General features: G+C 21.3%; 3 protein-coding genes across 3 annotated transcripts; 2 read left to right on the forward strand and 1 right to left on the reverse strand.

Annotated features, from left to right (window-relative positions):
• Nucleotides 1-676: 676 nt before the first annotated feature.
• Nucleotides 677-3384, forward strand: Bm9048 (Uncharacterized protein; the record flags this gene model as incomplete). The annotated part of the gene is made up of 6 exons (XM_043076152.1): nucleotides 677-1016; nucleotides 1342-1519; nucleotides 1927-2095; nucleotides 2368-2544; nucleotides 2744-2859; nucleotides 3303-3384. The coding sequence occupies 6 exons, from the start codon at nucleotides 677-679 to the stop codon at nucleotides 3382-3384; spliced, it is 1062 nt and encodes a 353-aa protein (XP_042932086.1).
• Nucleotides 3385-5977: 2593 nt separating this feature from the next.
• On the reverse strand, nucleotides 5978-10305 carry Bma-spe-6.1 (Uncharacterized protein; the record flags this gene model as incomplete). Its single annotated transcript, XM_043076153.1, has 7 exons — nucleotides 5978-6127; nucleotides 6814-6880; nucleotides 7256-7406; nucleotides 8449-8600; nucleotides 8999-9172; nucleotides 9308-9475; nucleotides 10127-10305. The coding sequence occupies 7 exons, from the start codon at nucleotides 10303-10305 to the stop codon at nucleotides 5978-5980; spliced, it is 1041 nt and encodes a 346-aa protein (XP_042932087.1).
• A 1220-nt stretch (nucleotides 10306-11525) lies between these two features.
• Bm17323 (Uncharacterized protein) lies at nucleotides 11526-14319 on the forward strand (the record flags this gene model as incomplete). The annotated part of the gene is made up of 5 exons (XM_043076154.1): nucleotides 11526-11603; nucleotides 12281-12376; nucleotides 12637-12957; nucleotides 13449-13673; nucleotides 14239-14319. 5 exons carry the CDS (start codon nucleotides 11526-11528, stop codon nucleotides 14317-14319), a joined length of 801 nt encoding a protein of 266 aa, XP_042932088.1.
• Nucleotides 14320-14592: the final 273 nt, after the last annotated feature.

Below are 14592 nucleotides of genomic sequence, written 5' to 3' on the forward strand. Positions count from 1 at the left end.
TTAATGGAAATGTTTTAATGACTGTTTAAAATAAGCAACTAAGTGAAATTTTCATCCATTAACTTTATTAATTCATCAAATATTAGAAAGTATTGAGATATTTCAGATTGTTTTAGCTCTGCAAACTATGCTATCGTATTGGAATTATACGATATGAATGAACAGTTTATTGTTTATCCATTTATTTATTTCTTTCTCTCTTTTGTTTATTATTTAATTTAATATTAACTAAACTTTTTACATCTTTTATTGTAGAACTTTGTTTAATTTATATAAAAGAATAAAAGAAATAATATATATGCGAAGATTTCGTTTCATGGTTTATGTGAAATAATCATGCATATTTTATGAATATGTAAACTCAAGAAATACATATATATCTTTGTTCCTTTAATTCGTGTTGTTTTTTAATACATGAACATAATTTATATGTTTGTTAGGAATACTTCAACTAATTATGATATAAATTCCTTACCTATTTTAGTATATAAAATATATTAATTTATTAATTTCATTCCTTTGTTGTGAATATTTCACTTAACCACTTTTTATTATCGAATATGTACATGAAGGTTTAACGATAAAGCTAAAGTATCAATAATTAGGAAATTAGTAATTATTAATAATTAAATCACACAATTATTTGACGTAGTGGTAAAATATTCTATTTACAGATATGAGTAATGATCCAGGTGAATGTTCGCCATCTCAGATGAAACATTCATCATCTCAGGTGAGACGTCCATTACCTGAGATGAAGTCCGAAATTATTGCGCAACAAATCTTCAAAAAACTACTAACTAAACGTTCCTTTCAAAAGTATCTTATTGATAGTACGGTGAAAGAAATACTAAATGATGTTAGATCAACTGATACTACTACTTACGGACAACAATTAATCATTCAAAACTTGGGATTTGAATCACCAACAAGTTGTCGACGTGTGATTATCTATGAAAATGTCGATTTATTGATATGCCACTTGAAGCTTATCGTGGAATCGTTCATCAAAAGCTGTAAGTAATTACTATTAAGATATCATTGATAATAGTAATTATTGGCAGGTATGATTGAAGCATGAAAAGTTAATATATAATGAAACATCGTTTGCGATTGTTTGTTCGTTGGTATAAAATTACAAGATTAAGAAATTATAGGATTAAGAAATTATAGGAATGAAAAAGTACTATGATTCATAACTACTGTGTTTTATCATGGCCATTTGTTGTTCATAAAAATAGTTTTGAACAAATAAATTATTAAAAATTAAGCAAGGAAATAAACGCGTGAAACATATAACTATAAAAAAGACAGCGCATATAATTATGAATCATGTTTTAGCAAATCTTGCATTCTGTGATATTGGTGCTAATATAAATCGTGATGCTGCTGCATTATTTTCTGTTCGATTACAACTGGAAAAATTTTTAAATTCTGATCACTTCCAGCTGCTACGTTTCGAACAATTTATTAGACGTCTTTATACATTGTTGCGTTGTTTTGCTGCCAGAATTTCAACGTTAGTTATTATTATGGGATTTTATTTTTTTTATTTGGCATTACGTTAGTTTGTATTTTCATTTTTTTTTTTTATTTACTGTTGCAGTATTTTCATCTTTAAACTTTTAATAAAAACTAGGATACTAACCATTAATTATCATTTTTACATTAGAATTATCAATAATGACCGATAATGCTACATAGAACGAAGCGGTTTCAATGAATTGCAAAATATAGATATAGAATGAAAAAATTCTAGTTTTTCTCAGCACAAAGTACGATTGATAGTGACATTGGCAATAAATGATAATAATGATGATAGTGGAATAAGCGTCAAAAAAAAAAACTCCCATAATAATTGATTAAACCAAATCAGTTAATTGGAATTTTTCGTGAAATTCGAGTTTTGGAAATGTTTATTTTTAGTCCATTTCAAATAGCCAATTGTGCATTCTTTGCTAGCTGCCTGTGCGATATGTTGTATCGTCTTGAAGAATTTTGCTCTATACATGAAAAGAATTTCACGTCAAAATTTGAACAGCTTCGAAAAGCCATCGATGTCTTTCATAACGTGATCGTGCGACGTTTAAATGAGGTTTTTGTTTGCTTTGATACATTTAGTAGTATTATTTAATAATGTAGTTTATTTTTGAATAACCACCAGAGAGAATATATATTATTATTATTGATCATTTAAATTAACATTAATTGCCTCATTAAATTTCCGGAATCTTAAAGATTACGACAGGAAACACTTACAGAAGAAGAAATCAAAAAGAAATAAATATAATATTTTAAGTCTATAGCAAATTTTGCCTATTTTCATTATATAGTTTTGATACTTTATACGTTAGTCACTGTTTGCAGATGATCACAGGAAGAATCAAAGAGGAATATAAAACAATTAAAGTAGTGAAGCGAAAATCTAGTGAAATTAGTCCTTTACGACGCACTCCACGTAGACCTAAATCTGCGGCAACCTTTCGTGAAGTTCAGCAAACATTACATCGTAGCCCGGGATATTTACTACCTCATGATCTTCAGGTAAGTTATTAAAATGAAACTTGCACAATATAAAAAAGATTATCTGAAAAGTCATACCTTAATTTTTCTATCAAAATATTTCTGTCCTTTGCATTAAAAGAGTTTCCGTTTATATTTATTACTTATGGAATATCTATATTATATAATTTTATCAACGTTTGTACTATGACACAATTGATTAGATTCAATATTTTTCCAGGAAAAACGTCGATTAATGCAATCACGTCGAACCACAGCGTCATTTTCACCTTCAAAACAGAGATTCCCAAAAATCAGAGATACATCAGAAAAAATTCAACAAGAAACAGTTTATCGGTGCATTATTTTTTTAATTTCTCTTCCTGTCTTATGCTACAAATCATATTTCAGGATAGAAGTTTGGTAGTGGAACCACTTTACTCAATCAAATCAATGAAAATAGATTAAGTTGAAATAAAATAGTGTATTGTAAGGAGTAATATATATGTATTATAAGAATGAGCTTAAATTTAACATGAAAGTTAGAAAGAAAAAAAAAAAAAAAAAACGAATGGCATTGAGTCTTCTTCTGTTAATACTAGGTAACATTAATTTGCTTTATCTTTTAGATATTACGAACGTAATTTTTTGCGAGCTTAAATTTTACATGAAATCCAGAAAATATTACTGGGGAAAGTTTTCCCTACTTCTTATTGTTCTTAATACAACCTTATTACATCTTTATTATTTCAACTTCGGTACTTTGAGTTCAGTTTTTATTAATTCATTTTCTTTTCTAGGTTAGCTCATGAAATAACCAAAGAGATGGTAAATGGTTTGGCAGCACGTGTGGATGATGTAGCAGTAATATCCAAATGTTAAATGCTCATTGTATTTTTTACTAAATCACTTCTTTTGGAAATTGAATGAGAATGATACTCCTGTCTTGATATTTTGCATAAAATGCTTCTTCATTTATTTGTATTTCACTGAAACTAATAGCAATTAGAGCAGAGAAAAAATTATATTAGAAAATTTTCTGAAATTTTTGTTAAATTATTAACATTATAAATGTCACTAATTGAATGTTATAGCGAATTTCCATAATTTTCATCTTTTTTTTTTATAACAATGGTAGAATATTTTGTATACATGTATATATTTTATATGATAAAATTTTTCATAGAATAATATTGTATTTATTACATCAAAAGAAGCAATCATTTGGAACAAAAATTGTTTCAGTTTTGAATCATAATATATACATATTGTTAAAACTGGTAAACAAAATGCGAGAAATTTTTATAGGAATAGTAGAAATAGTTCATTTTCTAGTGTAATTTTTTCTTTTCTTTTATGAAAAAAAAAAAAAAAAATTACCTTTTTTTCCTCTCATCGCGAAATAATACTTTTGTTTTATATTTATAAATTTTTTTTTTTTTCACCAAAAATCGATAATGTCTTAAATATTTTGGGGCGAATGAAACATCACCGAATATTATTGTGACATATTTAATGATAATAATGATAATGATAATAATAGTGATTATATTTAAGCATCAAATAAAATTAAAAATTTTGAATAAAAAAAAGAAATAAAAAGTGCGAAGGATTATTCAGAGTAATCATGGAAATTATTTTTGTTTACATTTCTTTAATAATAGCATTTTCAATACGGAATATTAGATTACAAACTCTCTCCCTCTCTCTCTCTCTCTCTCCCTCTCTCTCTCTCATTTATCTACCAGTATTTATTAGAAGTTCATAGGTCAAAAAAAGAAGAAAGAAAGTATAATACTTTAGATAAGAATAATTTTCTGTAGAATAAATCAGTAAGAATCCATTTAGTATTGGAAGAAATAATAAATGCATTAGATATTTACTGAATAAACAAAAATTGAAAATGTGCTGGTCTGCTCTGGTATGTCTCGGGAAAGTGAACCCACTGAGTATGTCTGGTGATCTCATCAAAATAATCTTATCTTATCCTCTCTTATCGTACAGCATAACTGTACGGCATCTATAAGTTACTCTCGAATTCGCTTCAACCCGAGATGACCGCATTTGACCGCGATTTTTTCATTTTTCTTTTCTAATTTTTTTCAAAGCATCTAAATATTGTATGTATGAATGAAAAAAATTTTTTCAAATTAAATTAATTAATTGATAAAAAATTTTTTCAAATAGTTTTAATTTAATTGAAAAAAAAAAAAAAAAAACGGAAGTGTGGTCGAATTCGGCAGCCTTTGATGCATCGTATTTAGAAGATATTTGTCAAATTGATAAGAATAAGTGGAATACCAAAATTGAAATCATTGAATTTATGAAATATCATACGATGCATGCTAAAGACAGACAAGCATATCTGTTATCATATCAGTAATCAGTGATATCACAACTGTTATCTATCACATTTAATACTGATTGGACTTTAACATTGTATTTCTGTCTTTTTTTTGTATTTATATTGTTGATTATTGATAATTTAAGTTATCTTATCATTTAACAATATGAACAATTAAAATTTTTTGATTTAAAAAAATTTTTTAAAGATTTAAAAAAAAATTAAATAGAAAAAATATTACTTCTTATAACTACAACCAGAAATATAAATTGCAATTAATTTATGAAAAAAAAAAGATGATTAATTTAAAAAAGTATTATATGACTGAATGAATCACTTGCTATGAAATTATAATTAAATTTTAAATTTTAAATAATTATTTGAATAATAATTTATTAGGAATAATTTTTAGGATTTAAAGTTTCATTTTTACAAAATGTTTTTTTTTTCTTTATTTTAAAGCATTTCATTACTTGACAATTAACTTTTCAAAAATTTATCAAATTAATATAATACTTTTGTAATCAAATTATATTATTTATCCTAAAAATGTCATTAAAAGTTAGTGTTAGATGTGAAAAGAAAAAAATTGCTAGCAATAATTAAATTAATTAAATAATTAATTAATTAATCGCTACTTCATCAAATTCACTTTGCAGTTACAAATTAAATTTTATAATGCTTTCACAGCAGACATCAAAAAAAAAAAATAAATAAATTAGAATGAAAAAATTTTATTTTTCAAACATTTAAATTAAACTTTTAGCACTAACAGTTGTGCATTTGCAAATTAATTAATAGCAATTTTACTATAATTTTTGATTTTCATTTCAAAAAAAAAGAAAAAAAAAAAAACGAAAAGAACATAAAAGAGAAAATAAATTATAAAGAATTTGAATGAAATATAAGAAAAGTTAAAGAATCAAAAAAAAAAATGTTTTCATTTTTTAAAATCTTTTATGTATACAATTGACTATCAAATAAAATTTAGAAATAATATAATTGCATGCATGCATGCATGCATGCATGTTTGCATATTATTAGCATGCATGCTATACGAGTAAATTTTATAATAGAAAGAATAAAATGAAATTTTAAATATTGCATAATACTAAATTATTTAGCTAAAATTTATGGTACAAAAATTGTATCATCACGTTTTCGTGTTAATTCTCGTAATCGATAACTGATAAAACATGATTGACCTTGATCACCGATTACAGATGCTTTTTGAATAAGACTTGGATTTGTTTGCCATTCGAATGGTGCATTATAATTTAGCTTTAAAATAAATAAATAAATAAAAAGAAAAGAAATTCTGATATACTAAGAATAAATTTAATCTAAAATTTCAATTAAAAATTAGATTTATATTTATTAAGAATGCATTCAAAAAAAAAAAAAACATAATACTAAATCGTATGAAAAACAAAAAATACTCAAATTTTTACTTTAATAACTTAATTTCAGCGCAATTTAAATTTTAAAATTAAGAAATAAATAATCAATATGAATTATTGCGTTGAATTAAATATTTTAAAATTAAATGATAATTATTTTTTTTTTTTTTTATATTCATCATTTTTGAATGTTTGTTAGTTTTTTTTTTCCATTTTCATTAAACTTAAAATTATCATTTGGAAATTAATTTATTAAAATAAATGTTTGAGTAGAAATTGAATAATTAAGAAAAGAAATTTTCCGGGTAATTTAAATTTTGATGTGTCATAAATTATTATTATTTTCAATTTTAATGTTTCTTTTAATATTTTAAGTTTTTTTTTTTAATTATTTCAATTATTGAAAGTGTAGAATTCAAAGAATTTGTTTGTTTGTTTGTTTGTTTGTTTTTTTTTTTCACAATTTAATAATTGAAAATGCTTACTTTTAATCTGATAAAAATATTATTAATCAATTTAGAAAATTAAAAATCAATTTAGAATATTAGAAAATTAGAAAATGCTTACTTTTAATCTGACAAAAATATTTTTGATCAATTTACGGAAAGTCCGGTAATCCGGTCGTTCGAAATATCTGCAAAAATTGTAAACTTGAAATATTTTCATTTATAAATAAGTGAAAAACAAAATTGTATGTTTTTTCTTAGATCAAAAAAAACAAAAATATTTTTTTTTTGATTTTAATTAAATCATTAAATTTATTTTATTTATCTGACTTTATATTTGATCTATATTTATTGATCGATTAATTAATGGAATATTTTTTAATAATGCAAATTTATTACTATAAAAAATTCATTCCAAAATACACTAACAAAATTTTGTTAAATTAAATATAATTTAATTATTAGCAAAATAATTTGTAAAATTAATTTTTTTAATTTTTTTTTTCCAATTTTCTTTCTCTAAAAAAAAAAAAAAAAATTGAATTTTATATTAAAATAATTACTTTATATTATCAATCATTTCTAATATTTTATCAAATTCTTCTGGTACTCCCTTAAGTAATTCATATCGTCCATTAAATCTCGCATAACGTTTCCATTCGCCAATTAATAAATAATCTTCTCGAACATCTGCATTTGCCCATGGAAGTGGACCTAAATAATTTTTTGAGTTATTGATTTTAAATTATTGAATTTTTTTTAAAAATAATTTTTTGAATTATTGATTTTAAATTATTGATAAAATTATGAAATTATGAATTTAAAAAATTATTGATTTTTTATAATCTTTAATCTTAATTGTATAAGTTTTATCGTTACTTAAAATTTATATGAAAAAAAAAAAAAAAAAAAAAGTGTACTATTTTAAAATGATAATACTAATAATCGAAATAACGCCAATATTATTCTTTCAGAAAATTATTTATTATTTTTTAAAATGTTGTTTAAGAAATTAAATTGTAAAAATTTCATATAATATATGCATTACTTATATGAAATGAATTACGTAGAAAGATAAGTAATAAAATTTTGAAAAAAAGGATATATTTTTATACTTAGCGTTACTTTTAAGAAATTTATTTAGAATTCGCATATGGATGAACTTATATAATTGTTAGATTTTATATTAGTTATTACTATTTTTTATAATTATTAGATTTAATGTTAATTATTATTACTATAATTATTATATTTATAATAGTTATTATTAATTTTTTATTTATTAGATTTTGTGTTAGTTATTATTAATTTTTTATTTATTAGATTTTATATTAATTATTATTACTATAGTTATTATACTTCATATTAGTTATTATTAATTTTTTTATTTATTAGATTTTGTGTTAGTTACTATTAATTTTTATAATTATTATATGTTATATTAGTTATTATTACTTTTTATAATTATTATATTTTATATTAGTTATTACTAATTTTCACAATTATTATATTTTATATTAGTTATTATTAATTTTTATAATTATTATATATTATAATGGTTATTATTACTTTTCGTAATTATCAGATTTTATATTACACAAAGATTACTGATTAATTATATTGATAATATATGTATACTTTAAATATAATTCTGTTAGAAAAAAAAAAAGTGACTGACACGTACAATTTGTTATTGTTTACGTAAGTGAAAAATAAAAAAAAATAAACAATACGTGAAAATTAGGTATACTTTTACCTTTAATAAACTCACAAACCATATAAAACCATGATTCAATATCATCTTTTCGGCACTGATCTTTAAATGCATGCGCTGCTAACGATGAGTAATAAATTGATCCAATAAGTGCTGCTGAACTACGTGGCTGATAAAATTTACCACTTTTATCTCTTAAATTATACTTAATAAACTAATCAATAATTTAATTCTTAATTTTACATAATTAATTTTAAAGTTAAATTTTACAAAAATATTCTTTGTTATATTTTTTTTTTCCTTTTTTTGTTTCTTTTTCAAATTTATTTTAATTTAATATAATATTAGAATTCATTTAACATAATTCAAAATAATTCATACATTTTTTTTTTGCATTTAAATTAGAGCAATATTTTTATGGATGCAAAATGCATATAATATAACAATTAATATATTTTTAATGAATTTTTAACAATTAATATATATATTTTTTAATGTTATAATTAATATATTTTAATTTTAAATAATCAAATGTAAGTGATGAAACCAATGATAATTAATCATATTTACCTGAATAATTAATCATAATTACCTGAATCGTCTAGCAAATCCAAAATCAAGAATGTAAACAGTTTGATTATCATCTTTTAAACCAATTGCAAAATTATTTGCTTTAATATCACGTGAAAGCCAACCCGTATCATGTAATGTTTCAATTCGATCTAATGTTTGTATGCTAAGACGAAGTGCCGTTGTTAAAGTAAATCTAAATTTTATTAAAATTTTTATACTTTAGTTAAATGGTTTTGAATTTTTTTCTTTTACTTAAAAATTAAATTAACTATTAATTAAATTTAATCTTATCTCTTTTTTTTTTCCAAAAAAAAAACTAAAGTATTACTTTTTGCCTGGTAAACAACGACGTAATTTATCCAAATCTGGTCCAAGAAGTTGCATGATAACGTATTTAATTTGATTGGTACGTCCCTGATCAATTAATTGTGGAATACCAATCGTTTTAGTATTTTGAAATTCACGTAGTACAAAAACGTCTAATTTTAGCACTGATCTAAAAATAAACAATTATTTAAATTTGAATAAATATTCTCTCATAGCTAGCAATAAAATGATCACGTGATCACGTGAACTTTTGACCTCTTTATGTGCTTTTTATTAATCTGTCAGCTAATAATCATTTTGTTATAATGTTAATTCAATTGTTTAATTATAAATTACTATTGATTTTATTTTATAGTCAATATTCTTTTATTTTTAAAATTTACAGAAATATAAGAAACTTTTTAAATTTAAACTTTTTTATAATTTAAAAAATAAAATTTAAAGTATGTAAGCTTATAATAACAAAATATTTTCTATCATAGAAATGAAATATATTTTTCATTTTTTATCTTTCATATCTTTTTCTTTTTACATATGCAATTTTATTAAAGTATTAAAAAAAAAAAAAAAATTATAAAAAAAATTTTTTTATAACTATAAAATTAAAATAATTGAAAATTAAAACACTGTAAATGAAAGTTTATCTTATTAAAATGATAAAAAAAAAAAAAACAAAAATTGATAAGATAAAATAAAAGTTTTTGTTTTTCTTTTCTTAATTGAAATATTATTTCAAATAAATTTAAGATTTTTGCTCTCTCTCTCTCTCTTTTTTTTTTTTTTTTTATTAACTAAAATTATTATCAAATTATTTAGATACCTTTGTGGATCGTTTGTTTTCTCAATTTTCATCGCATATCGTTCATTTCCATTAAATTCTTTAACAATCATTACCTCACTAAATGGTCCAAACCAAATTTGCTTCAATATTTTATACTTTTTGCCATGATGAGTGAAAATTTGACCCGGCCGTAAAGTTGATGATAATTCGTCACTCATATCAATTACCATCAACGCTTTAGTAAAAATAAAAATTAAAATTTCATGTTTCCATTTTTTTTTTTTTTCATTCATTATTAGCATTCAAATTTTACGCTAATATTACTTTTATCAATAAAAATTGATTGATTTATTGGTAATCTTGATCAATAATTATTTGCTATTAAATAATTGAATTAATTAATAAAAAAGAAATTATGAAAAAAAACTTAATTATTAATTATTTCAAGCAAAAATCCTCTATGACATTATTTTTGTTAATTAATACAATTTCAAAAATTTCAAAAGCAAATAAACATTAAAGTAAGTATTATTTTGTGAGTAAACATTAACACAATTAAAACAACCATACCGCATGCAATTAATATTTTTTTCACGAAAACAATCGCATATTGGTAGAAAAGAATTAAATATTTGAAAATTTATTTAAAAAGAATAAAAAAAGAAAAAAATTTGCTTTATTATTCATTTTATTAATATTCAAAATTTTATTGAATATTGTATATGAGAAAATAAAATAAGAAATAAATATTAAATTGATCTAATCAATAGTAATTAATGCAATTATTATTTTTTTTTTTTGATCTTTTTATTTATTTTATTTATATTTTTATCGATTTCTTTTTTTTTTTCAAAATGATTATTTTCATATAATTTCTAATATATTTACAATATATTACCTATAAAAAAGAAGAAAATATTATTATAATCATAAAAAAAAGAAAAAATCAATAATCAATATTTGATTTTTAAATCATTCACTTATTATTTCATTTTATTTTTTTTTTTCAAATTTCTTGCTTTATTTTTCACGTTTTGAAAAAAATTCACTTCACAATTAAATCAAATAATAAAAAAAAAAATTTTTTTCAAATGAATTTTATTCAAAATTATTAATGATAAGTTTAAAATGAATAAAAAAAATTTTTAACAAATAAATAATACAAAAAAAAATTAAAAAATCTAAAACTATTTTTTTTTTTTTTTTTGTTAAATTTGATTTATTGTAGTAAGAAATGAGTGAAATAAAAAAATAATTTTGAATTTAGCAACAAAAAAAGTTTTCCTCAAACATTTTAGTTTAGTGTAAAGTAAACTAAAATGATAAAATCTTATCACATTCATCCATCCAATGAATCAATCTTTTTCCACTAAAGATTTGAAAAGTTTGAAATGAACTAAAATCTATTTCTCATTTCTAATTTTTCTAGCACTAAAAGATGTTTTTGTGTATTTTTTCATTTCTTATCCTTCAGCATGTAAATACATTTGATAGTTCCGGTAATGATGCTGAATTGGTATGTTACTTTTGCGCCAAATTTTTTTTTTTTTTTTTTTAAAGCTTATAAAATTTTGCTATTTAAGTATAAAATAGCAGGTTACTTTCAAATTCCTCTAATTTCTTCCTTTTTTTTTTCTTTTTTTTTTTTTGTTTACAAAAATTAATTAAGATTTTTATTCATAAAGTTCATTTTTTTTTAAAAAAAATATTTTAAGTGGAATAAAAAATATATATATATTAAAAAATATCTTATATCTTGTAAAAAAAACAAAATATCTTAAGTTTTTTTATTAATCTTAACATTTGCTATCAATTTTTCTTTTGTTTGCAAAATATTTAATACTAAATGTTGGAAAAAATATTTTATTGAATTATTAAATATTATGATAAGATAAATGATAAATATTATTAAATATTAATTATTAAAAACAAAATATCTAGATTTTTTTCTTGATTACTTTTTAAAATTTTTAGAATTGTAACTTTTTAACTAGTAATGTGAAGTAAGAAAGTTATTTCAAACTATAAAATGAATACTGTTTAAATGAAATGAAATAAAGCCTTGTATTGCAATACCGGAAGCTATAATTGCAAATGATAGGAACCGGATTGCTGAATATGCTTAAATTCCATCATTTTTTTTTATTATTTACTTTCTTTTTTATTTAGAAAAGTAAACATTTTATTTTTCAGGAATTAGATGAGTCACATAAAACACCGATTACAATTGATACAGTAAATAGTTTATTGAGGAAATTTGCATACAAATCTTTTAATGTGACATTCCAGGTGTTTATTTATTTTCAAGATTAATTAATTTTTAATAGAAATAAACAATTTAAAAGTGACCAAAGGTTAGTGAGAATGAAATGTTTATTTTTTTGCTTTTTTTTTTTTTTACACCTTTCTCTATTAATGAAAATAAAAATTTTCACACTTTTAAAACAGTAATGTTAATGCATTTCAAAACTTCTGTAACTTTTTTCTTTTTCTCCTTTCAGTTAATAAATATTTTAATTAAGCATATTAAAATTTGTAAAAATTTTCAGCTTGAAATTATGCGTGCTCTTGAAATGATAAATCGTGGTCGTTTAGAGTTGACAATTTGGTCACATGAATATTGGACAATTCCAGAGCTATCCATCGCTAATAAATTATGGCAATATCAAAATTTTTTAAAAATTCATTTAAATTCACGATCAGAGCTGAAATTTTCACCAGAAATAATTTTCAAAAATGCACTTTATTTCAAGGAACATTGGACACCATTACTAAATACTATTTTAGAAATTAATAGTAACGGTGATATTGGATTACATTCATTGTATACAATGGATATACCATGTACCAAAATTATTCCAACCAAATCAGTAATTATTATTTTCAATTCTCTTTTTTTTTTTTTTTTTTATTTAGAATTAATTAAAAAATATTTGATAATTTTTTGTGCTTATTTTTTGCAAGTAAATTATCAAAAGAAGGAAAGAAATGGAGAAGAAAAAATTTTTTTTATTAATTAAAATTTAATTTTTGTCTATATCATAAAAATTTTATAGTAATAGTTGAAATTTAAATGAAGTAGATAAATATAAAATATTATTATACTTTTTTTTTTCAATAATTCAGTATTTTTTTTAACAGCAAAAATAAGTAATGAAAATGAAATTTTAATTTTAATTAATTTCACTTTTCCTTTCTCTTTCCTATGCTATCGTAAATAAACAAAGACATCGCTAAAATATTTATATTTAGCTAATTAATTATATCAACGAATATAAATTTAGTTATTCGATTTCTAGAATATCATTAAAATCTTCTTTTTTTAATGCTTTGAAAAATTTTTGATAAAAATAATTTTTAGAAATGTATCAAATATGAATTATGTGGAATAGAAATTACGGAAAATCAAGATTACGGTAATGTCGATACAGTATGCGAACTTCATTACGGTAGTCTAATTCATGACAGTACTAAAATGCATCTTAATTGGGCATCTAATAATGTTCCGGAAGCAAATTTGCCATGTTCTATTGAATTAATGCCATATTGTATTATCAAAAAAATTCGATTATCTAAAAAACAAATTGTATGTTTTCATTTTTTTTAATTATTTTTTGTTTTTTTTTTTTGAATTTAATTTTGATTTTAGATTAATTTATTTATGAAAAGAAATGTTATTTTTATGATAATTTTTATAATCAGCAAATATTATAAAGCTATTAAAATTATTTTGTAATTAGTTCTACCAATTAAAATATTATTATTTATTATAAAATTATTTATTCAATATTAATTTATTATTTGTTATATTTAAAAAAAAATTTTTTTCAACCATAGTTTTTGTGTTTGAATTTTTTTCCACTTTTTTTGGTTAAATTTAAAATTTTGTCACCATATTTTTTATTAGTATTAAAATGTTTTCAAGTTTACTATTTTCATAGTTGGGCAATTAATTTTAAGCATTTAAGCTTTTAAGTCTTTTTTTTTCTCATTAGAAGTTTTTCAAATTATTCTTTTGAATTTCATACATTCAAATTAAAGTTATATAATTAAATTTTTTTTGATATTTTTTTAATTAAATTTTTTAATATTTATATAAACATATATAAATTTATGCCAATTAAATTTTTATACTTTTTTCTTTATTTCAGACATTTCTTGGTGAGAAATACGATGAATTAACCGCATGTTTTCTACTTAGTTTTTCAACTAAACATTATACAGCAACTTGAAGGAGAGAGAGAGAGAGAGAGAGAATAAGAAAGAGAGAAAAGAGTAAAATTCAAACATTTGTTGCTATTGTTGTTACTGTTATTGTTTCATCATTTTGTTTGTATTTGCAAGCAAAGATATTATTGAGTTATGCATCGTTCATCAAAATAAACAGAGTAAATATTTGTTTATTCGAGAATTTGATATGATCATTTAAATAATCGATATAAACAGTTGATAATTTCAAATTGAGTTTGAACTAAAAGATTCCCCTTAAATGATTAAATGAAACA

The sequence above is a fragment of the Brugia malayi genome (genome assembly GCF_000002995.4).
Source record: "Brugia malayi strain FR3 genome assembly, contig: Bm_v4_Chr1_scaffold_001, whole genome shotgun sequence".
Classification (NCBI taxonomy): Eukaryota; Metazoa; Nematoda; class Chromadorea; order Rhabditida; family Onchocercidae; genus Brugia; species Brugia malayi.